The 25809-nt window shown below is 51.2% G+C and overlaps 1 protein-coding gene and 1 long non-coding RNA gene across 2 annotated transcripts in view; one reads left to right on the top strand and one right to left on the bottom strand.

Moving 5' to 3' along the window:
* Window positions 1-2396, top strand: LOC141078359 (uncharacterized). Its single transcript, XR_012227821.1, has 2 exons — window positions 1-62; window positions 1817-2396. It is a non-coding gene; the product is annotated as an uncharacterized lncRNA (long non-coding RNA).
* Window positions 2397-9614: 7218 nt separating this feature from the next.
* Window positions 9615-25809, bottom strand: part of LOC141078358 (sulfotransferase 6B1-like) — a 186728-nt gene continuing 170533 nt past the window's right edge. The window contains exons 4-7 of the mRNA XM_073565102.1: window positions 14135-14261; window positions 10916-11010; window positions 10483-10669; window positions 9615-10138 (exon numbers count right to left, since the gene is read on the bottom strand). Coding sequence (XP_073421203.1) covers window positions 10020-10138; window positions 10483-10669; window positions 10916-11010; window positions 14135-14261 — 528 coding nt within the window. The 3' untranslated portion in view covers window positions 9615-10019. The remainder of the gene's footprint in view (window positions 10139-10482; window positions 10670-10915; window positions 11011-14134; window positions 14262-25809) is intronic.

Below are 25809 nucleotides of genomic sequence, written 5' to 3' on the forward strand. Positions count from 1 at the left end.
GGAAGCTCTGCAGCGATGGACGAGGGAGATGGGGCTGTCCCTGAGTGAGACCGCCTACATGGGTGAGAGGAGGAGGGGCTTCTGAAGGGGAGGAGTCCTTGTGATGGGGGAAGGTGTATGAAGAGAGAGGAGCTGTTGTAAAGGGGGAGGGGCTTCTGCATTTAGGAGGGACGAGTTCTCATCATGGGGAGGGGCTTCCACACCTTTTCATTTCATATTATAGCTTTTCATCTGGTAAGGGACTACAACCCCCAGCATGCTCTGACAGTCACAGGTGAATTTTATCCAGAGATTCTCTGAATCTTGGTGACAAAAAAAAGATGAATCCAAAATGTCATTACTGTAACGCTCTTTTTGGGCTTGTTCAGTTCAGGCTGGGAGTTGTAGTGTGACAGGCAGAGAACTTTCCCCACAGTGACGCTCGCCCATTTCCCTCTTTCCCATGTCCCTTGCCCTACAGTGACGCTCGTTTCTCCCCCTCCCCCCGCGATGATGCTCGCCCGTTTCCCTCTCCCCACAGTGACGCTCGCTTCTTTCCCCCCCCCACAGTGACCCTCGCCCGTGTCCTTCGGTCCTTACTAACTGTCGCCCATATCCTTTCCTTGCCCCGTAGTAATGGTCACCCTTTTCCCCTTCCCCACAGTAACGCTCGCCCATGTCCCTTGCTCCGCAGTCACGCTTCCTTCTTTCCCCAACAGTGACCCTAACCCGTGTGTCCTTTGCGTCGTAGTAACACTCGCCTTTTTCCCTGTCCCCGCAGCCACGCCTGCCTCTTTCCCCACTCAAGGAGGCTCGTCAGCCTCTATCCCCCGCAGTGACGCTCACTGCCCTCTTTACCCCACAGTAAAGCTCTCCAGTTTCCCTCTCCCCGCAGTGACGCCTGCCTTCCCCCCCCCCCCCGCAGTGACTCTCGCCTGCCTCTTTACCCCCGCAGTAACGCTCTCCCGTTTCCCTCCCCCCGCAGTGACACCTGCTTCTCCCCCCCACACAGTGACCCTCGCCTGCCTCTTTACCCCGCAGTAACGCTCTCCCGTTTCCCTCCCCCCGCAGTGACGCCTGCTTCTCCCCCCCCCCCACAGTGACCCTCGCCTGCCTCTTTACCCCGCAGTAAAGCTCTCCCGTTTCCCTTTCCCCGCAGTGATGCTGCTTCTTCCTCCCCCCCTCGCAGTGATCCTCGCCTGCCTCTTTACCCCACAGTAAAGCTTTCCCGTTTCCCTCTCCCCACAGTGACGCCTGCTTCCCCCCCGCAGTGACCCTCGCCTGCCTCTTTACCCCGCAGTAACGCTCTCCCGTTTCCCTCCCCCCGCAGTGATGCCTGCTTCTCCCCCCCCCACAGTGATCCTCGCCTGCCTCTTTACCCCACAGTAAAGCTCTCCCTTTTACCTCTACCCGCAGTGACGCCTGCTTCTTCCCCCCCCCCCCCTCGCTGCTATCCTCGCCTGCCTCTTTACCCCGCAGTAAAGCTCTCCTGTTTACCTCTCCCCGCAGTGACGCCTGCTTCTCCCCCCCCCCCCCCCCCCGCAGTGACCCTCGCCTGCCTCTTTCCCTCTCCCCGCAGTGACGCCTGCTTCTCCCCCCCCCGGAGTGATCCTCGCCTGCCTCTTTACCCCTCAGTAAAGCTCTCCCGTTTCCCTCTCCCCGCAGTGACGCCTGCTTCTTTCCCCCCCGCAGTGACCCTCGCCTGCCTCTTTACCCCGCGGTAAAGCTCTCCCGTTTCCCTCTCCCCGCAGTGACGCCTGCTTCTTTCCCCCCCGCAGTGACCCTTGCCCGTGTCCCTCACCCCGTAGTAACACTCGTCCGTTTCTGTCCCCTGCAGGATGGAGTGACTCTGATGTGGAGTGCCTCACACTCGCCGGCACTAGTGCAGTCCCAGCAGACGCATCGACCGCTGCCAAGATGACGGACAGCTTCTCCTGCACACAGGGCGGGGGGTCCGGCGCAGTCCAGGAGTTTGCTGAACACATCCTCACCCTGATGGAGAGCGGGTGATGACGCTGACCCGCTCTGACGGGGAGACATCGAGGAAGCTCTCGTCTCTCCAGCCTGCCTTGTTTACATTTTAGTGCTGCCTACAATCATGGACGCTTTCCTTGTGGTGGGTGCAGCTGCGGACAGAGCGTGATGGCGTCCCGGCTCACGGGGTCTATTTTATGAATCAGAAAGATGACCCTCTTTTTTCTTCTATGTAAATTTTATCTGATAGGAATGAAGGATCCTGAGGGTTGTAGTCGCTGATCCTGCAGCTCAGCCAGGAGTTGCTTACAGCCCTCGGGGGGCTTATGTTAATTTACTCTTTATGGTGCATAATTAATTTATATTAAAAAATACTATGGTGACATTGTTCTGTGTTACCATATGTAATATGTATAAAAAAAAAGAATAAAAAATATGTAATATGTGCGGAGCCCTGACCGCTACCCTCAACCGTGCAACCCATGGGTTACAAACCTGTCTCGGATCCGTGGTTTGCTAGACTGTCTTGTTCTCCAGTCCGGGCTTGTTATTCCGGAGTTTTGTCTGCTACCTGTCTGCGGTCTTGTTGACTCCAGTCTGCCTGCGGTCTTCAGCGTCTCTACAATCTGCCTGCGGTCTTCAGCGTCTCTACAATCTGCCTGCGGTCTTCAGCGTCTCTACAATCTGCCTGCGGTCTTCAGCGTCTCTACAATCTGCCTGCGGTCTTCAGCATCTCTACAATCTGCCTGCGGTCTTCAGCATCTCTACAATCTGCCTGCGGTCTTCAGCGTCTCTACAATCTGCCTGCGGTCTTCAGCGTCTCTACAATCTGCCTGCGGTCTTCAGCGTCTCTACAATCTGCCTGCGGTCTTCAGCGTCTCTACAATCTGCCTGCGGTCTTCAGCGTCTCTACAATCTGCTGTCTTCAGCGTCTCTACAATCTGCTGTCTTCAGCGTCTCTACAATCTGCCTGCGGTCTTCAGCATCTCTACAATCTGCTGTCTTCAGCGTCTCTACGATCTGCCTGCGGTCTTCAGCGTCTCTACGATCTGCCTGCGGTCTTCAGCGTCTCTACGATCTGCCTGCGGTCTTCAGCGTCTCTACGATCTGCCTGCGGTCTTCAGCGTCTCTACGATCTGCCTGCGGTCTTCAGCGCTTCACCTGTCTGTCTGCGGCTTCCCGTACCTCTGTAATGAAGGCATTGTGAGCCGGCACTATTTAACACCAAGCAAGCCAGAATCTGATAATCCATCTCCGGACTATTGGGAGGGGTTGGCACTGGTGATGTCCGGACGGTTATAGCTGCGTCTCTAGTTTCTGTGGCGTATTTAGTACATAGGATGCCGGAGTTTCAGAATTTTCTCCTTCCATGACAGCACCACCTGAGAGAGGCAATCCACCAATCAAGGACAGGAAACCTACTGAATAAAAGGCAGGACCTCTCCTCCGCATCAGTTGGTTTCCTGTCCTTCCTTCAGGGAACCAAATGGAGAGAGCAGTACGCGGTCTTACCAGGAAGGTGTTCAGGACGGGATGCCTTCTCTGCGAGGATTAAGATTCACCGACCAGGAGGTTGATGCAGTGCCATGCAGGCAGGGACCTCTTCAGGAAATGTCCTTGGCCGACAGGAGGTCCCGGGTCTGTGCCCACCGGGGCTGCAGTAGCACCCCAGGCGGTGTGTGCAGCTGGAACTTCCAGCGTATCTTGCTGATGAGCATGCCGGAAAGCATGGCCGCCGGGTCTGCGCACGCGCAGGATGACTGTGGAGATATCTGGCGCATCTTGTCGCAGCGCGCCATGGATTGATGGCCATGTGGGACTGTGCAGGGCTGGCCGAGGTTCCCTGCACACAGCGCTTCGGATTTGAAAGGATAAAGTGCCCCGAGGGGCATTACCAGAGGAGGTGTGGATGGACCCTCGCTTCTTAAAGGAGAGTAACCAAGACGGTGGCAAGCTTGCAGCAGTGGATCCTCTGGAGACACCGCAGCAGCAGACACCACCACGACAACATCAGCGGCAGCAGTGGCACCGCCAGGGACGCAGCACTAGCAGTCGGGCAAGTGTAAGCAAGACCAGCCAGAGGACCAAGGCAGGTCATGAGTCCACCACCTCCAGAGGAGAACATTCATGTGAACCGACCCGGCCTTCATCTCCGGTACCCTAGACTTCAGTACTTCAGAGTGGTGAGTGATCTCTGTGAATGTTCAGCATATTGAGTAGGTCCTTTTCGCTATGCCTCCTTACTAGGGAAGGCCCATGAAGTGCAGCGCCAAGCATAATAACCCAGAATGTGCGCGGTGCAGGAATACCTTATCCAGCACATACACAACGCAGCTGTGCTCCCATTGCATTCAGAGGACGATCTCGGAGGAAATCCCCGGGTTTGCTTCAGATTTGAAATCCGTAATAAGATCTGAGGTCCAGGACACGTTGAAACAGCTGATGGGGCAGAATAAGGGGAAGAGGAGACACCAGGCGTCAGATGAATCAGTGATAATGGAGGATAAGAACGACTCTGAATTCTCTGCCGGCTCCTCTTCTTCCTCCTCGGACAGTGACATTGGAGGTAGACCATATTTCCGGCGGAAGACACTGATAGGCTGGTGAAGGCCATTTGATCAACCATGGGCATTGCAGACTCTAAGACCCCCTAGGACGGTTCAGGACATCATGTTCGGGGGTTTAGTACAGAGGAGGAGGCGCTCATTCCCAATCAATGAGAAAAGTAAAGCGCTCATTGACAAGGAATCGGAAAGACCAGATGGGAAGGGCCCATTACCATCAGCGTCAAAGAGTAGGCACCCCTTTGACGAGGATGCGGGATTGTGGGAGAAGACCCCTAATATTGATGTGGCTGTGGCAAGTCCTCCGAAAGATCCAGGGACCCTTAACCCCTTCCTGACATGCATTGTACTGCTCTGCGGGAACTGCTTTCACACAAATGGCAGTACTAGTACGGCGCGGCATCACGCTAAGCGCTGCTGCAATCGCGTGCGGGTGTCAGCTGTATGTGACAGCTGCCACCCTTCAGCAACGCCCGCGATCGGTGCTAGCACTGATCGCGGGCATTTAACCCCGCTGGTGCCGCTGTCAGTAGTGACAGCGACATAGAGGGGCATCCCGCAGAGAGGGGGCTCCCTGCACGCTTCCATCAGGACAACGCGATGCGTTCTTCTATGGTGACCCATGGCCGCGGGGTCCTGCAGGGAAGGTGGCGTGTCAGTGTCTTCTCAGAGCAGCATGCCTCCTTCCCTGCCTGTCAGATCCTGATGTGATACTCTGCAGTGCGATCTGATGCTATACAGGAATGTCCCATCCTGGGACAATGTAAAAAAAAAAAAAAGAGTAAAAAAATTTTTTTTGAAAAATCCCTAAAGAAGAAAATAGATTTTTTTTCATGTAAATAAAAAATAAGCAATAAATGTACACATATTTGGTATCTCCTCATCCATAACAATCCGCTCTATAAAACTATCCTACTAGTTAACCCCTTCAGTGAACACCGTAAAAAAGGCAAAAAAACAATGCTTTATCATCATATCGCCAAACAAAAATTGCAGTAACACGCGATCAAAAAGACGGATGTATATAAAAATGGTACCGCTGAAAACGTCATCGTGTCCCGCAACTAACAAGCCACCAAACAGAGTCATCAGCAGAAAAATAAAAAAGTTATAGCTCATAATGAAGTGATGCAAAAATAATTAACTACAGAATATAAATGAGTTGTAAATCCAAACTCCTCCTCGGTAAACTGTAACCTCCACTATCGATAATAAACCATAAATCCCAGCAATAAACCATTCAGAAGGGATAAAGAGGCAGGAACAGTGAGAATATACATAATTTATTGCTTTAATATTGATTATGAATAAAATAAGATTCAAACAAGGATATTTCACTAAATAAATAGCAAGGGGCAGAATAATGTGCGGCTGGGATTCTCAGCACCATGGTGGTGTCAAAGAACCTATAGGAAGGAATCATGGTGCATAAAGTGTTACAATACAGTCAAGAACTAAAAAGAGACCAACCCAGAACTCCTAGATTTCCCAAAGTCAAAAAATTGACTATAGATCAGAGTATTGCAATCAATAATATAGATGTAAGAATTGTTCTGGTGAAACAAGTGCAATAGACGCCACATTTCTCATAAATCAGCATAATGCTCCATATGTGATTATGAGAGGAATAGACACCATGAATCGCTTCCATCAGAGGTTACTCCGGCACGAAGGTGCCCTTGTGATGCCCCGACAGCAATGTTTCGCCCACCAGGCTTCAATTAATTGCTGAGTGCTTACACCGGGGTTTCCGTGTAAATCTTTGATTCAGACAGAACCCCAGGCGGATGATTCCCTATAACGAGGCAGATGGAGGCACTGCGGCACTTTCCTAGCGTATCCTTTCCCCACTATAAACGTTCCTTTCGTAGGAGAGGGTACAATAGGAACAAGTCTCACAGAGGAAGTGGGAAGATAGGAAGGCAAGGAGCTGAGGTTTCACGTTTGGAGGCCCTTCCTCTGAGGCTAGGAGGCCTTCCAAGTGATGGGCTTTCCCAGGTCGTTGTCTAGGTCTAGACTGCCTGGGAGAGACTCTCGTCCAATCAGGGCTACAATTTAGAGTTCGGGTCCATTCAGAATATCGTCCCCGAGAAGTCCTGGGGAGCAATTACCCCTGGAGACAGAAGTACTAGGCTTAATACAAAAGCAGGTGATGATGGAGGTGTCGGTACATCAGCGGGGGGAAGGGTTTTATTCTCCCCTATTTGTAATAAGGAAACCAGATGGGAGCTTCAGGACTGTAATCAACCTGAAGGGTCTGAACAAATTTCTGATATCCAGGGCCTTCAAGATGGAGCCCATTATATCGACCATCAAGTTGCTGCTGTTGTTATATGAGCGTCCTGGACTTGAAGGACGTTTACTACCACGTTCTGATCCGGGGAGAAGATCAGCAGTGCTGGAGAGTGGCCGTGTGCATAGACCGGCAGATCAGGCACTGTCAATACAAGGCGTTACCCTTCGGGCTTTCCATGGCTCTGAGGGTATTCACGAAGGTCATGTTAGAGGTTACAGCGCATCTTCAAGGATGGAATTTCCTAATTATTCCATACTTGAATTTCCTGGTGGTAGGCAGATCAAGAGAAGACTGCAGTCACCGACTTATGTAAGTGGAATCCAGTCTGACCCAACAGGGATGGATGCTGAATCTGGAGACATCAAAGCTGCCTCCACAGAGAATTCAGACCTTCTCGGGGCTTATTCTGGACTCCGGGAAACAGATTGGTCATCTTCTCCTCCGGCAGATGACATAAGTTATAACCCTGGTATTAGCAGCAGTGACCAGGCCGGTTATGACTCTGAGGAAGGCAATGCCTGTGCTGGGGGCGACTGGAGTGACTATCCGCTCCATGGCCCGGTGGCTGAAGTCAGAGAATCTATCACAGGGAACTCTGTGGTCCTATCAGATCTCGGATGTAATTACAACAGAGGCAAGCTCGGAAGGTTGGGGAGCACATCTTCAAGACTGCATGGTCCAAGGGTCTGGTCAGAGGCAGAAGGGCATCATTCATCAAACATGGAAGATCTGCTAGCAGTAAAGAATGCTGTGATAAGGCTCCTTCCCCAGCTGGAGGGACGTCATGTGGGACAATTGGACAACGGTCGCTTACATCAACCATTAGGCTATGTGCACGCGCTGCGGATTGGTCTGTGGATTTGTATCTACGGAACCGCAGGTAAAATGACCTGCGGATTGGCCTGCGGTTTTCCCTGCGGTTTATCACCTCTACAATGGAGGAGATGGTAAACCGCAGCAGAATCCGTAGAAAAGAAGTGACATGTCATTTCTTTCTGTGGATTCAAAACCGCAGCTTGTCCGCAGTTAAAAATCTGCAGCATGTGCACAGCAGAATGTAAATCCCATAGGATAACATGCTACTGTACATTGTCTGCAGATCCGCAGCGGCCAAAACCGCAGCGTGTGCACATAGCCTTAGGGGGGCACAAGATTCCGCTCCTTGGTGTTGGCCGCGAAGGGATCCTGCAGCTCACGGAGTACCATCACCTAGCACTAACAGCGCTGCACATGAGAGGGGAAGAGAATGATGGGGAAGACAGACTGCCTCAGTCAAAAGACACTAAAGCAGGGGGAATGGGAGCTGAATCCAGGAGTATTCCAGAAAATAGTGGATCAATGGGGACGGCCGGAGATACATTTGTTCGCCAACAAGAAAACGAAGATTCTGTTCTCTAGATCTGCATTTACTGGCATGGATTTTGATAGGTTGTTGTTAATCCAGAGAGGATTTTCCCCGGCCTTAGTCTCTACTCTGCTTCAGAGAAGAAAGCCAGTGACGACTAAAATGTATTGTAGGACTCGGGCAACATTTTTGACTAACTTGCGAGAGGAGGCTGTTCCAATTAAAAGCCATACTAGAGTTTCTTCAGAAGGTGCTGGAAATGGGCCTGGCACAAGCACTAGCACTCTTAAAGTGCAGGTGTCGGCTCTAGGCACCTTATATAATTGTAACCTAGCTGCAGATAGGTGGATAATTAGATCTATTAAGGCATGTGATCGATCAAGGCCAAGTCCGTCCCTGAGAATAATACCCCCTTTAGATCTAAATTTAGTCCTGGAGGCATTAATAAACCTCCCTTTGAACCTCTGAGAGAAGCACTGGTTAAGATAGGCACTCTGTTGGTGGCAAAACATTGGCCCGTAGAGTCAGTGATTTGCAGGCCCTGTCAATCTACCACCCGTTTACCCAGATTTTGGAAGCTAGGGTTATAATGAGAGCAGACCCGGCATATCTTCTGAAGGTGCCGTCTAAATTTAATAGAAACCAAGAAATTGTTCTTCCCTTCTTTAACAACCCTAAAAATGTGGAAGAGCACAGACTGCATACACCAGACGTCAAACGGGTTCTGGTTCAGTATTTGACTGTATCCAAAAATTGGAGTAAGTCCTTATTTGTGTCATTTCAGAGGGTTAGGAAGGGCCTAAGGGTGACAAGGGGTACCATAGCTAGATGGATCAGGATTAGCTTGGCCTACTCCGCCAGTAAGGTCCCAGTTCCAGAGAACTTCGGGGCTCATTCCACCCTGGCCGTGGTGACTTCCTGGGCTGAGAAGGCGGAGGTGTTGATAAGGCAGTGACATGGTCCTCTCCATCTACTTTCTATAAACATTACCAACTTAATCTGTCTTCCTCTGATAATTATAATCTGTCCTTTGGGAGAACGGTGTTACAAGTGGTGATCCCTCCCTAAAATGTTTCCGGTCTATATAAATCTCTCTTCTGGCATGGGAGAAGGGGAAACCTCTTGGTTACTTACCGGTAACAGGATTTTACAGAGCCCAGGACGGCACCCTTATATTCCTCCCATCTTATCACTAGTGGTGTGCACTATAAGGGTGAAAATGTTTATGGTGATGGTAGTTACTGACTGTCTGGAGGTCTCTCATGCCCTGAAACCCACCTGATGCAGAGGAGCGGTGCCACCTTTTATTCCGTAGGTTTCCTGTCCTTGATGGGTGGATTCCCTCTCGTGGTGCCGTCTTGGGCTCTATAAAATCCTGTTACCGGTAAGTAACTAAGATCTTCCTGTCTATAATATTCTGTGACCTCCGGATACAACAGATGGACGAGACCAAAAGTGAATGGAAAAGATTTATTTACAGGAGGTATATACAGGAAAGTGCGAGGGGTGACTCAGCCAGGGGTCACAGCCGGTACGTGCGAGGATGGACAGCGCACGGTGCGATGCTCTGCAGGGGTCTGACCTATGGTTCTCTCTGGTGTAAATGTCGCACTCATACCGCGCTCTCCTCCATGGAGAATCGCCTCCAGTATTGGGAGGTTGTACCCCTGAAAGTAATCACATAGTAAACAGACTTATTGGAGGCATGGGGACAGCGGCCCCTGTGGCCCTGGCTCTGTTCGGGGCCCTGATTCCCACTAAGTGGCCGTTGTTAGTGACTGCAGCATCCCCAGTTCTGCTCCTCGTTGACCCCGTCGGGCCCATATGGGGGTCGCAGAGGGAGCAGTCGGTGCGTCGGACCTCAGTTCTCATAGCGGATGTGTTGGGCTAGGCTGCTGGCGTCCATCTTTGCCCTGTACATCTCCTCGAATAGCCGGTTCTGCTTGTTGGTGAAGTAGTCCTTCCAGTCCCCAACCGTCCCTGCAGCGAGAAGGAAGACCACAGTGTCACGGTCACATCGAGACCGCCCAACCCCCCAGGAATAGGTGACAGGTCACGGGTCTACTGCCCCATAAGGTAGTCAGGGGTCTACTGCCCCATAAGGTAGTTGGGGGTTTACTGCCCCATAAGGTAGTCAGGGGTCTACTGCCCCATAACGTGGTCGGGTCAGGGGTCTACTGCCCCATAAGGTGGTCAAGTTGGGGGGTTCTACTGTCTACTTGTAAGGCGGTCGGGCGTCTACTGTCCTGTAAGGTGGTCAGGGGGTCTACTGTCCCGTAAGGTGGTCGGGGGTCACATGGGGTAATTGTGTTGGTGGGCCTCACCTTTGCGGAATATCAGTCTCTTGTTGGAGGTGAGGGCGCACACCGTGGGGCTCGGGTCACTGATCTCATTCTCCGCTCCGATCTTCATCTCTGAGAACGACGTTTTCTTGCAGATTTCATGGATTTCGTTATCATTAATGTTGATCCCTAAGAAACTGCTGATCTTCCTGACCGACTGGAAGGGATCCTGCAGGACGACATCATAGATAACTACTACTCCCAGCGTGCACTGTGCACCTCCAGGAGGACATGGATAACTACTACTCCCAGCGTGCACTGTGCACCTCCAGGAGGACATGGATAACTACTACTCCCAGCGTGCACTGAGCACATGATGACTGGATGGGGGTTTACATGGAGGATTATGAGCGCCCCCTGGTGGCTGACCGTGTTTCCAGGCTGCTGTTGACTCCTATGGGCTTTCTTTTCTCACCTTCTTCATGGCCTCGTAGTAGAGGAAGAGTGTCCCCATCTCGTTCCTGTGCTGCTCCCAGCTCCAGATGTGATCGAACCAGGAGCCGCAGACCACTGTAAGGTGCGGGGGACAGGTGATTACACGGTGGCTGGAGCCAATTCACACATTAGAAAGGCGCAGATTTACTCTAGAATGTGACATTTAGGCTCTGAAGATCCCTGCAGCTCCGGATACACAGTAACGAGCCCTTCAGCTGTGAGCAGCACCAGACCCAACCAACCAATGCTGCACTGGATACAAAAGTGACACAGGAGCGATCGGAGATGTGTCTGCACCGATACACTGTAACAAGTCTTCAGCTGGGGAAGTCCGAACAATGCCATATACTGGCTACAAGCAAAGATATTACGCATGGGAACTCAGTCTGGCCCCGTCCTCCCCGGAGCTGCCGATTGTACTGTCCCGTCCTCCCAGGAGCTGCCGATTGTACTGCCCTGTCCTCCCCGGAGCTGCCGATTTGTACTGCCCCGTCCTCCCCGGAGCTGCCGATTTGTACTGCCCCGTCCTCCCCGGAGCTGCCGATTGTAGCTGCCCCGTCCTCCCCGGAGCTGCCCATTGTATCTGCCCCGTCCTCCCTGGAGCTGCTGATAGTGACTGCCCCGTCCTCCCCGGAGCAGCCGATAGTGACTGCCCCGTCCTCCCCGGAGCAGCCGATTGTGACTGCCCCGTCCTCCCCGGAGCTGCCCATTGTATCTGCCCCGTCCTCCCTGGAGCTGCTGATAGTGACTGCCCCGTCCTCCCCGGAGCAGCCGATAGTGACTGCCCCGTCCTCCCCGGAGCAGCCGATTGTGACTGCCCCGTCCTCCCCGGAGCTGCCCATTGTATCTGCCCCGTCCTCCCCGGAGCTGCCGATTGTATCTGCCCCGCCCTCCCCGGAGCTGCCCATTGTGACTGCCCCGGCAATATAAGAGAACGAGAGTCGACCTGCAAAGCCGCAGCCATATTCATAATCCTTCCATAAACTGAATATAAAACCACTCAGACATCGCTAACACCAAAATCACTTATATATGACTCCTGTATACCGGCATTATATATATGCTCCCCGTATACCAGCATTATATATACACACCCCATACCGGCGATATATACACCTCCCGTGTACCGGTGTTATATATACAGCCCCCATATGCCGGGGTAATGATTGTTGCAATGTATCGGCTGCAGTGGTTCTGTAACTGCAGCTTCATCACAAGGTGCAGAGTCTGATCCCGACCTCTGTACCTGCGATCACGGCCCGGATAAGTCGGTTCTGTCCTCTGTGCCAGCGATCGCAGCCTGGAGCAGCCGGTTCTGTCCTCTGTGCCAGCGATCGTGGCCCGGATCAGTCGGTTCTGTCCTCTGTGCCAGTGATCACGGCCCGGAGCAGCCGGTTCTGTCCTCCGTGCCAGCGATCACGGCCCGGAGCAGCCGGTTCTGTCCTCCGTGCCAGCGATCACGGCCCGGAGCAGCCGGTTCTGTCCTCCGTGCCAGCGATCACGGCCCGGAGCAGCCGGTTCTGTCCTCCGTGACAGCGATCGCAGCCTGGAGCAGCCGGTTCTGTCCTCTGTACCAGCGATCACGGCCCGGATCAGTCGGTTCTGTCCTCTGTGCCAGTGATCGCGGCCTGGATCAGTCGGTTCTGTCCTCTGTGCCAGTGATCGCGGCCCGGATCAGTCGGTTCTGTCCTCTGTGCCAGTGATCGCGGCCCGGAGCAGCCGGTTCTGTCCTCTGTACCAGCGATCACGGCCCGGAGCAGCCGGTTCTGTCCTCTGTGCCAGCGATCGCGGCCTCGAGCAGCCGGTTCTGTCCTCCGTACCAGCGATCGTGGCCCGGAGCAGCCGGTTCTGTCCTCCGTGCCAGCGATCGCGGCCCAAAGCAGCCGGTTCTGTCCTCCGTGCCAGCGATCGCGGCCCGAAGCAGCCGGTTCTGTCCTCCGTGCCAGCGATCACGGCCCGGAGCAGCCGGTTCTGTCCTCCGTGCCAGCGATCATGGGCCGGAGCAGCCGGTTCTGTCCTCCGTGCCAGCGATCGCGGGCCGGAGCAGCCGGTTCTGTCCTCCGTGCCAGCGATCGCGGGCCGGAGCAGCCGGTTCTGTCCTCCGTGCCAGCGATCGCGGGCCGGAGCAGCCGGTTCTGTCCTCTGTACCAGCGATCGCGGCCCGGAGCAGCCGGTTCTGTCCTCCGTGCCAGCGATCACGGGCCGGAGCAGCCGGTTCTGTCCTCTGTACCAGCGATCGCGGCCCGGAGCAGCCGGTTCTGTCCTCCGTGCCAGCGATCGCGGCCCGAAGCAGCCGGTTCTGTCCTCCGTGCCAGCGATCGCGGCCCGAAGCAGCTGGTTCTGTCCTCCGTGCCAGCGATCGCGGCCCGGAGCAGCCGGTTCTGTCCTCCTTGCCAGCGATCACGGGCCGGAGCAGCCGGTTCTGTCCTCCGTACCAGCGATCGTGGCCCGGAGCAGCCGGTTCTGTCCTGTGCCAGCGATCGCGGCCCGGAGCAGCCGGTTCTGTCCTCCGTGCCAGCGATCGCGGCCCGGAGCAGCCGGTTCTGTCCTCTGTACCAGCGATCGCGGCCTGAAGCAGCTGGTTCTGTCCTCCGTGCCAGCGATCGCGGCCCGGAGCAGCCGGTTCTGTCCTCTGTACCAGCGATCGCGGCCCGGAGCAGCCGGTTCTGTCCTCCGTGCCAGCGATCGCGGCCCGGAGCAGCCGGTTCTGTCCTCCGTACCAGCGATCGCGGCCTGAAGCAGCTGGTTCTGTCCTCCGTACCAGCGATCGTGGCCCGGAGCAGCCGGTTCTGTCCTGTGCCAGCGATCGCGGCCCGGAGCAGCCGGTTCTGTCCTCTGTACCAGCGATCGCGGCCCGGAGCAGCCGGTTCTGTCCTGTGCCAGCGATCGCGGCCCGGAGCAGCCGGTTCTGTCCTCTGTACCAGCGATCGCGGCCTGAAGCAGCTGGTTCTGTCCTCCGTGCCAGCGATCACGGCCCGGAGCAGCCGGTTCTGTCCTCCTTGCCAGCGATTACGGCCCGGAGCAGCCGGTTCTGTCACAGGACTCTTATCTGGACACGTACAAGGCCCCATACAATCTATTACTCCCTGTTGTCAGCCATTCCTGGTCGCTGCGGCGTTTTGGCAGCCCCATGTCAGGAGGCTGCCGCTACAGTCACCCATGAAATCACCAGTCAGTATTCCCAAATGATGGGAGTTACCTTCCCCATGCAGGAACATATCCAGGTAGGTGCTCCAGGACTCGATGGTCGGCAGGTCGGGGTTATCTCTGTAGTAGTGAAATAGCGACACAGCCGTGTCCTTAGGATTGCGGATGATGTAGATCGCCTGCAGGAAAGGTGCGACGTGTTATAGGTGGTCTCCAGCCCCCGCACACTCCTGCCCCACCTCCAGATCTCATCTTCATCTGATACTTGTCACAGCTGAGGGTTTGTTATAGATGCACCAGCCCCTTATCACCTATAAGTGCTAAGTACCAGATCTGTGGGGGTCCGAGAGTCGGGACCCACACTGATCGGCAGAACAGAAGACCCCCCGGCCATGGTCCGCTGCAGCTGAACATCCGAGGACAGGAAGGGATTGAGTGGAGGTCGTGATTGTGGGGTCTGTGTTCTGGCGATCTGCGCTGGTCCCGGTGATTGGACCCCTCTGCTCTCTGTATAGCTGATTAATGCCGCTGCCTGGACGTCTCCTTTCACACTGCGTCTGTTTCTGAAAATTGCTAGAAAAGCCGTGAAAAGAACGGATCCATTAATTCCTAAAGAAACAACTTGTTAAGATGTTCAGGAAAAGGCGCCAAGTAGTGAAAAAAGAGCGTCCGGCGCCGATCAGGCGATTCCTCCGGGAGGACGCACGAGACTTTACAAGACGAGTCAGTGGCACGACCAGAAAGAAGCGCACGACATTCTAACACGTTTTCTCACATCTCCTATACAAAGTGGTCTCTATATTTTATGGATATAAAAAAGTCCAATAAACGACTAAAAAAAGAAGCAAAAAACACCTGCGGGAGAAGTCGCCAGAAACCCGCACAGGACACGATCAGTGCAAAAAAACTGACCCCGAGGAAAGACACAGTGTGAACACCGGGGGGAAAATGACATGAAGGTCATCACACCTGGTACTGTATATAAGGCCATGTCTGCACAGGGTCTCCCACCCCTGTGGACCCTCACCTTGCACTTCTTGACTTTATACTGTACTAGCTGAAGAGCCCGGCGCTGCCCGGGCATAGTAACTAACTGTGGTTAGTTATAGCAAATTATAATTATCCTCCATCCCATAGTCCCGTGCCCATATACCCATCATACATATCCTCCATCCCATAGTCCCGTGCCCATATACCCATCATACATATCCTCCATCCCATAGTCCCGTGCCCATATACCCATCATACATATCCTCCATCCCATAGTCCCGTGCCCATATACCCATCATACATATCCTCCATCCCATAGTCCCGTGCCCATATACCCATCATACATATCCTCCATCCCATAGTCCTGTGCCCATATACCCATCATACATATTCTCCATCCCATAGTCCTGTGCCCATATACCCATCATACATATCCTCCCATATACCCATCATACATATCCTCCATCCCATAGGCCAGTGCCCATATACCCATCATACATATCCTCCATCCCATAGTCCAGTGCCCATATACTCATCATACATATCCTCCATCCCATAGTCCAGTGCCCATATACCCATCGTACATAACCTCCACCCCATAGTCCAGTGCCCATATACCCATCGTACATAACCTCCACCCCATAGTGCAGAGACCATATACCCATCATACATATCCTCCATTCCATAGTCCAGTGCCCATATACCCATCGTACATATCCTCCATCCCATAGTCCAATGCCCATATACCCATCATACATATCCACCATCCCATAGTCCAGTGCCCATATACCCATCATACATATCCACCATCCCATAGTCCAGTGCCCATATACCCATCATACATATCCACCATCCCATAGTCCCGTGCCCATATACCCATCATACATATCCACCATCCCATAGTCCCGTGCCCATATACCCATCATATATATCCTCCATTCCATAGTCCAGTGCCCATATACCCATCATACATATCCACCATCCCATAGTCCCGTGCCCATATACCCATCATACATATCCACCATCCCATAGTCCCGTGCCCATATACCCATCATACATATCCTCCATTCCATAGTCCAGTGCCCATATACCCATCGTACATAACCTCCACCCCATAGTCCAATGCCCATATACCCATCATACATATCCTCCATCCCATAGTCCAGTGCCCATATACCCATCATACATATCCACCATCCCATAGTCCAATGCCCATATACCCATCATACATATCCTCCATCCCATAGTCCAGTGCCCATATACCCATCATACATATCCTCCATCCCATAGTCCAGTGCCCATATACTCATCATACATATCCTCCATCCCATAGTCCAGTGCCCATATACCCATCGTACATAACCTCCACCCCATAGTCCAATGCCCATATACCCATCATACATATCCTCCATCCCATAGTCCAGTGCCCATATACCCATCATACATATCCTCCATCCCATAGTCCAGTGCCCATATACTCATCATACATATCCTCCATCCCATAGTCCAGTGCCCATATACCCATCATACATATCCTCCATTCCATAGTCCAGTGCCCATATACCCATCGTACATAACCTCCACCCCATAGTCCAATGCCCATATACCCATCGTACATATCCTCCATCCCATAGTCCAGTGCCCATATACCCATCGTACATATCCTCCACCCCATAGTCCAGTGCCCATATACCCATCGTACATATCCTCCACCCCATAGTCCAGTGCCCATATACCCATCATACATATCCTCCATCCCATAGTCCCGTGCCCATATACCCATCATACATATCCTCCATCCCATAGTCCCGTGCCCATATACCCATCATACATATCCTCCATCCCATAGTCCCGTGCCCATATACCCATCATACATATCCTCCATCCCATAGTCCAGTGCCCATATACCCATCATACATATTCTCCATCCCATAGTCCTGTGCCCATATACCCATCATACATATCCTCCCATATACCCATCATACATATCCTCCATCCCATAGTCCAGTGCCCATATACCCATCGTACATATCCTCCACCCCATAGTCCAGTGCCCATATACCCATCATACATATCCTCCATCCCATAGTCCCGTGCCCATATACCCATCATACATATCCTCCATCCCATAGTCCCGTGCCCATATACCCATCATACATATCCTCCATCCCATAGTCCAGTGCCCATATACCCATCATACATATTCTCCATCCCATAGTCCTGTGCCCATATACCCATCATACATATCCTCCCATATACCCATCATACATATCCTCCATCCCATAGGCCAGTGCCCATATACCCATCATACATATCCTCCATCCCATAGTCCAGTGCCCATATACTCATCATACATATCCTCCATCCCATAGTCCAGTGCCCATATACCCATCGTACATAACCTCCATCCCATAGTCCAGTGCCCATATACCCATCGTACATAACCTCCACCCCATAGTCCAGAGCCCATATACCCATCATACATATCCTCCATTCCATAGTCCAGTGCCCATATACCCATCGTACATAACCTCCACCCCATAGTCCAATGCCCATATACCCATCATACATATCCTCCATCCCATAGTCCAGTGCCCATATACCCATCGTACATATCCTCCACCCCATAGTCCAGTGCCCATATACCCATCATACATATCCTCCATCCCATAGTCCAGTGCCCATATACCCATCGTACATATCCTCCACCCCATAGTCCAGTGCCCATATACCCATCGTACATAACCTCCACCCCATAGTCCAGAGCCCATATACCCATCATACATATCCTCCATTCCATAGTCCAGTGCCCATATACCCATCACATATCCACCATCCCATAGTCCAGTGCCCATATACCCATCATACATATCCACCATCCCATAGTCCAGTGCCCATATACCCATCATACATACCCTCCATCCCATAGTCCAGTGCCCATATACCCATCATACATATCCTCCATCCCATAGTCCCGTGCCCATATACCCATCATACATATCCTCCATCCCATAGTCCAGTGCCCATATACCCATCATACATATCCTCCATCCCATAGTCCAGTGCCCATATACCCATCATACATATTCTCCATCCCATAGTCACATGCCCATATACCCATCATACATATCCTCCATCCCATAGTCCCGTGCCCATATACCCATCACACATATCCTCCATCCCATAGTCCCGTGCCCATATACCCATCATACCTATCCTCCATCCCATAGTCCAATGCCCATATACCCATCGTACATATCCTCCATCCCATAGTCCAGTGCCCATATACCCATCGTACATATCCTCCACCCCATAGTCCAGTGCCCATATACCCATCATACATATCCTCCATCCCATAGTCCAGTGCCCATATACCCATCATACATATCCTCCACCCCATAGTCCAGTGCCCATATACCCATCGTACATATCCTCCACCCCATAGTCCAATGCCCATATACCCATCATACATATCCTCCATCCCATAGTCCCGTGCCCATATACCCATCGTACATATCCTCCACCCCATAGTCCAGTGCCCATATACCCATCATACATATCCTCCATCCCATAGTCCAGTGCCCATATACCCATCATACATATCCTCCATCCCATAGTCCAGTGCCCATATACCCATCATACATATCCTCCATCCCATAGTCCCGTGCCCATATACCCATCGTACATATCCTCCATCCCATAGTCCAGTGCCCATATACCCATCGTACATAACCTCCACCCCATAGTCCAATGCCCATATACCCATCATACATATCCTCCATCCCATAGTCCAGTGCCCATATACCCATCGTACATATCCTCCATCCCATAGTCCAGTGCCCATATACTCATCATACATATCCTCCATCCCATAGTCCAGTGCCCATATACCCATCATACATATCCTCCATCCCATAGTCCCGTGCCCATATACCCATCATACATATCCTCCATCCCATAGTCCAGTGCCCATATACTCATCATACATATCCTCCATCCCATAGTCCAGTGCCCATATACCCATCATACATATCCTCCATCCCATAGTCCCGTGCCCATATACCCATCATACATATCCTCCATCCCATAGTCCAGTGCCCATATACTCATCATACATATCCTCCATCCCATAGTCCAGTGCCCATATACCCATCATACATACCCTCCATCCCATAGTCCAGTGCCCATATACCCATCATACATATCCTCCATCCCATAGTCCAGTGCCCATATACTCATCATACATATCCTCCATCCCATAGTCCAGTGCCCATATACCCATCATACATATCCTCCATCCCATAGTCCAGTGCCCATATACCCATCATACATACCCTCCATCCCATAGTCCCGTGCCCATATACCCATCATACATATCCTCCATCCCATAGTCCAGTGCCCATATACCCATCATACATATCCTCCATCCCATAGTCCCGTGCCCATATACCCATCATACATATCCTCCATCCCATAGTCCAGTGCCCATATACTCATCATACATATCCTCCATCCCATAGTCCAGTGCCCATATACCCATCATACATACCCTCCATCCCATAGTCCAGTGCCCATATACTCATCATACATATCCTCCATCCCATAGTCCAGTGCCCATATACCCATCATACATACCCTCCATCCCATAGTCCAGTGCCCATATACCCATCATACATATTCTCCATCCCATAGTCACATGCCCATATACCCATCATACATATCCTCCATCCCATAGTCCAGTGCCCATATACTCATCATACATATCCTCCATCCCATAGTCCAGTGCCCATATACCCATCATACATACCCTCCATCCCATAGTCCAGTGCCCATATACCCATCATACATATTCTCCATCCCATAGTCACATGCCCATATACCCATCATACATATCCTCCATCCCATAGTCCAGTGCCCATATACCCATCATACATATCCTCCATCCCATAGTCCAGTGCCCATATACTCATCATACATATCCTCCATCCCATAGTCCAGTGCCCATATACCCATCATACATATCCTCCATCCCATAGTCCAGTGCCCATATACCCATCATACATACCCTCCATCCCATAGTCCCGTGCCCATATACCCATCATACATATCCTCCATCCCATAGTCCAGTGCCCATATACCCATCATACATATCCTCCATCCCATAGTCCAGTGCCCATATACCCATCATACATACCCTCCATCCCATAGTCCCGTGCCCATATACCCATCATACATATCCTCCATCCCATAGTCCAGTGCCCATATACTCATCATACATATCCTCCATCCCATAGTCTAGTGCCCATATACCCATCATACATATCCTCCATCCCATAGTCCAGTGCCCATATACCCATCATACATACCCTCCATCCCATAGTCCAGTGCCCATATACCCATCATACATATTCTCCATCCCATAGTCACATGCCCATATACCCATCATACATATCCTCCATCCCATAGTCCCGTGCCCATATACCCATCATACATACCCTCCATCCCATAGTCCAGTGCCCATATACCCATCATACATATCCTCCATCCCATAGTCCAGTGCCCATATACCCATCATACATATCCTCCATCCCATAGTCCAGTGCCCATATACCCATCATACATATCCTCCATCCCATAGTCCAGTGCCCATATACCCATCATACATACCCTCCATCCCATAGTCCAGTGCCCATATACCCATCATACATATCCTCCATCCCATAGTCCCATGCCCATATACCCCTCATACATATCCTCCATCCCATAGTCCAGTGCCCATATACCCATCATACATATCCTACATCCCATAGTCCCGTGCCCATATACCCATCATACATATTCTCCATCCCATAGTCCAGTGCCCATATACCCATCATACATACCCTCCATCCCATAGTCCCGTGCCCATATACCCATCATACTTAACCTCCGTCCCATAGTCCAGTGCCCATATACCCATCATACTTAACCTCCGTCCCATAGTCCAGTGCCCATATACTCATCATATATATCCTCCATCCCATAGTCCAGTGCCCATATACCCATCATATATACCCTCCATCCCATAGTCCAGTGCCCATATACCCATCATACATATTCTCCATCCCATAGTCCCGTGCCCATATACCCATCATACATACCCTCCATCCCATAGTCCAGTGCCCATATACCCATCATACATACCCTCCATCCCATAGTCCAGTGCCCATATACCCATCATACATATCCTCCATCCCATAGTCCAGTGCCCATATACCCATCATACATACCCTCCATCCCATAGTCCCATGCCCATATACCCCTCATACATATCCTCCATCCCATAGTCCAGTGCCCATATACCCATCATACATACCCTCCATCCCATAGTCCAGTGCCCATATACCCATCATACATATCCTCCATCCCATAGTCCAGTGCCCATATACCCATCATACATACCCTCCATCCCATAGTCCCATGCCCATATACCCATCATACATATCCTCCATCCCATAGTCCAGTGCCCATATACCCATCATACATACCCTCCATCCCATAGTCCCATGCCCATATACCCCTCATACATATCCTCCATCCCATAGTCCAGTGCCCATATACCCATCATACATACCCTCCATCCCATAGTCCAGTGCCCATATACCCATCATACATATCCTCCATCCCATAGTCCAGTGCCCATATACCCCTCATACATATCCTCCATCCCATAGTCCAGTGCCCATATACCCATCATACATACCCTCCATCCCATAGTCCCATGCCCATATACCCCTCATACATATCCTCCATCCCATAGTCCAGTGCCCATATACCCATCATACATATCCTACATCCCATAGTCCCGTGCCCATATACCCATCATACATATTCTCCATTCCATAGTCCAGTGCCCATATACCCATCATACTTAACCTCCGTCCCATAGTCCAGTGCCCATATACCCATCATACATATCCTCCATCCCACAGAAACAGAACACAGTATGACAAACGTGCATAAATACTCTGCTGTAAAACATATGTAACTGTAAGTAGCAAGTGCTAGTAAAAGATGTTAACAAAACCAGGGTATTTTGTTGATACGTTTTTTTGCAAAAAAATGTACACTAAGCCACTCCGCCGCGTCAAGGCATACCCTTCTCGGAGCAGTCCTATCTAATATATTTAAAAACCTGAACATGTGAATAATACCTTCATGAGCAGGGTTCAGAAAGGTGCTGCCCGGTATGGGCTCACTGGGCAAAATGGCTTTTTATGCATGTCCCAAAGGAGAGAGGCGGGGATCTCCCAAAGCTTGATAAGCAAGAAATCAATGGATTCAGAACACATGACACATGCACAAAAACTGAACGGGTCATAAGACCCTGTTCACACCACCCAAGAACTAAGACACAAAAACAGAACACAGTATGACAAACGTGCATAAATACTCTGCTGCAAAAAAACGTATCAACAAAATACCCTGGTTTTGTTAACATCTTTTACTAGCACTTGCTACTTACAGTTACATATGTTTTACAGCAGAGTATTTATGCACGTTTGTCATACTGTGTTCTGTTTTTGTGTCTTGGGTGGTGTGAACAGGGTCTTATGACCCGTTCAGTTTTTGTGCATGTGTCATGTGTTCTATACCCTCCTTCCCATAGTCCAGTGCCCATATACTCATCATGCATATCCTCCATCCCATAGTCCCATGCCCATATACCCCTCATACATATCCTCCATCCCATAGTCCAGTGCCCATATATACCCATCATACATATCCTCCATCCCATAGTCCAGTGCCCATATACCCATCATACATATCCTCCATCCCATAGTCCCGTGCCCATATACCCATCATACATATCCTCCATCCCATAGTCCCATGCCCATATACCCGTCACACATCCTCCATCCCATAGTCCAGTGCCCATATACCCATCATACATATCCTCCATCCCATAGTCCAGTGCCCATATACCCATCATACATATCCTCCATCCCATAGTCCCATGCCCATATATACCCATCATACATATCCTCCATCCCATAGTCCCGTGCCCATATACCCATCATACAGTATATATCCTCCATCCCATAGTCCTGTACCCATATACCCATCACACATCCTCCATCCCATAGTCCCGTGCCCATATACCCATCATATATATCCTCCATCCCACAGTCCAATGCCCATATACCCATCATACATATCCTCCATACCATAGTCCCGTGCCCATATACCCATCATACATATCCTCCATCCCATAGTCCCGTGCCCATATACCCGTCACACATCCTCCATCCCATAGTCCCGTGCCCATATACCCATCATACATATCCTCCATACCATAGTCCCGTGCCCATATACCCATCATACATATCCTCCATCCCATAGTCCCGTGCCCATATACCCGTCACACATCCTCCATCCCATAGTCCCGTGCCCATATACCCATCATACACATCCTCCATCCCATAGTCCCGTGCCCATATACCCGTCACACATCCTCCATCCCATAGTCCCGTGCCCATATACCCATCATACATATCCTCCATCCCATAGTCCCGTGCCCATATACCCGTCACACATCCTCCATCCCATAGTCCCGTGCCCATATACCCATCATACATATCCTCCATACCATAGTCCCGTGCCCATATACCCATCATACATATCCTCCATCCCATAGTCCCGTGCCCATATACCCGTCACACATCCTCCATCCCATAGTCCCGTGCCCATATACCCATCATACACATCCTCCATCCCATAGTCCCGTGCCCATATACCCGTCACACATCCTCCATCCCATAGTCCCGTGCCCATATACCCATCATACATATCCTCCATCCCATAGTCCCGTGCCCATATACCCGTCACACATCCTCCATCCCATAGTCCCGTGCCCATATACCCATCATACATATCCACCATCCCATAGTTCAGTGCCCATATACCCATCATACATATCCTCCATCCCACAGTCCAATGCCCATATACCCATCATACATATCCTCCATACCATAGTCCCATGCCCATATACCCATCATACATATCCTCCATCCCATAGTCCCGTGCCCATATACCCATCATACATATCCTCCATCCCATAGTCCCGTGCCCATATACCCATCATACATATCCTCCATACCATAGTCCCGTGCCCATATACCCATCATACATATCCTCCATCCCATAGTCCAGTGCCCATATACCCATCATACATATCCTCCATCCCATAGTCCCGTGCCCATATACCCATCATACATATCCTCCATACCATAGTCCCGTGCCCATATACCCATCATACATATCCTCCATCCCATAGTCCAGTGCCCATATACCCATCATACATATCCTCCATACCATAGTCCCGTGCCCATATACCCATCATACATATCCTCCATCCCATAGTCCCGTGCCCATATACCCATCATACATATCCTCCATCCCATAGTCCCGTGCCCATATACCCATCATACATATCCTCCATCCCATAGTCCCGTGCCCATATACCCATCATACATAACCTCCATCCCATAGTCCCGTGCCCATATACCCATCATACATATCCTCCATCCCATAGTCCCGTGCCCATATACCCATCATACATAACCTCCATCCCATAGTCCCGTGCCCATATACCCATCATACATAACCTCCGTCCCATAGTCCAGTGCCCATATACCCATCATACACATCCTCCATCCCATAGTCCCGTGCCCATATACCCATCATACACATCCTCCGTCCCATAGTCCCGTGCCCATATACCCATCATACATAACCTCCGTCCCATAGTCCCGTGCCCATATACCCATCATACATATCCTCCATCCCATAGTCCCGTGCCCATATACCCATCATACATAACCTCCGTCCCATAGTCCAGTGCCCATATACCCATCATACACATCCTCCATCCCATAGTCCAGTGCCCATATACCCATCATACACATCCTCCATCCCATAGTCCCGTGCCCATATACCCATCATACATAACCTCTGTCCCACAGTCCCGTGCCCATATACCCATCATACATATCCTCCCTCCCATAGTCCCGTGCCCATATACCCATCATACATAACCTCCATCCCATAGTCCCGTGCCCATATACCCATCATACATATCCTCCATCCCATAGTCCCATGCCCATATACCCATCATACACATCCTCCATCCCATAGTCCAGTGCCCATATACCCATCATACATATCCTCCATCCCATAGTCCAGTGCCCATATACCCATCATACACATCCTCCATCCCATAGTCCACTGCCCATATACCCATCATACATATCCTCCATCCCATAGTCCACTGCCCATATACCCATCATACATATCCTCCATCCCATAGTCCCGTGCCCATATACCCATCATACATAACCTCCATCCCATAGTCCCGTGCCCATATACCCATCATACATATCCTCCGTCCCATAGTCCACTGCCCATATACCCATCATACACATCCTCCATCCCATAGTCCAGTGCCCATATACCCATCATACATATCCTCCATCCCATAGTCCAGTGCCCATATACCCATCATACATATCCTCCATCCCATAGTCCCATGCCCATATACCCATCATACATATTCTCCATCTCATAGTCCAGTGCCCATATACCCATCATACATATCCTCCATCCCATAGTCCTGTGCCCATATACCCATCACACATCCTCCATCCCATAGTCCCGTGCCCATATACCCATCATACATATTCTCCATCCCATAGTCCC

Source organism: Dendrobates tinctorius, unplaced genomic scaffold, assembly GCF_039654945.1.
Source record: "Dendrobates tinctorius isolate UK_male_01 unplaced genomic scaffold, ASM3965494v1 ptg000540l, whole genome shotgun sequence".
Taxonomy (NCBI): domain Eukaryota; kingdom Metazoa; phylum Chordata; class Amphibia; order Anura; family Dendrobatidae; genus Dendrobates; species Dendrobates tinctorius.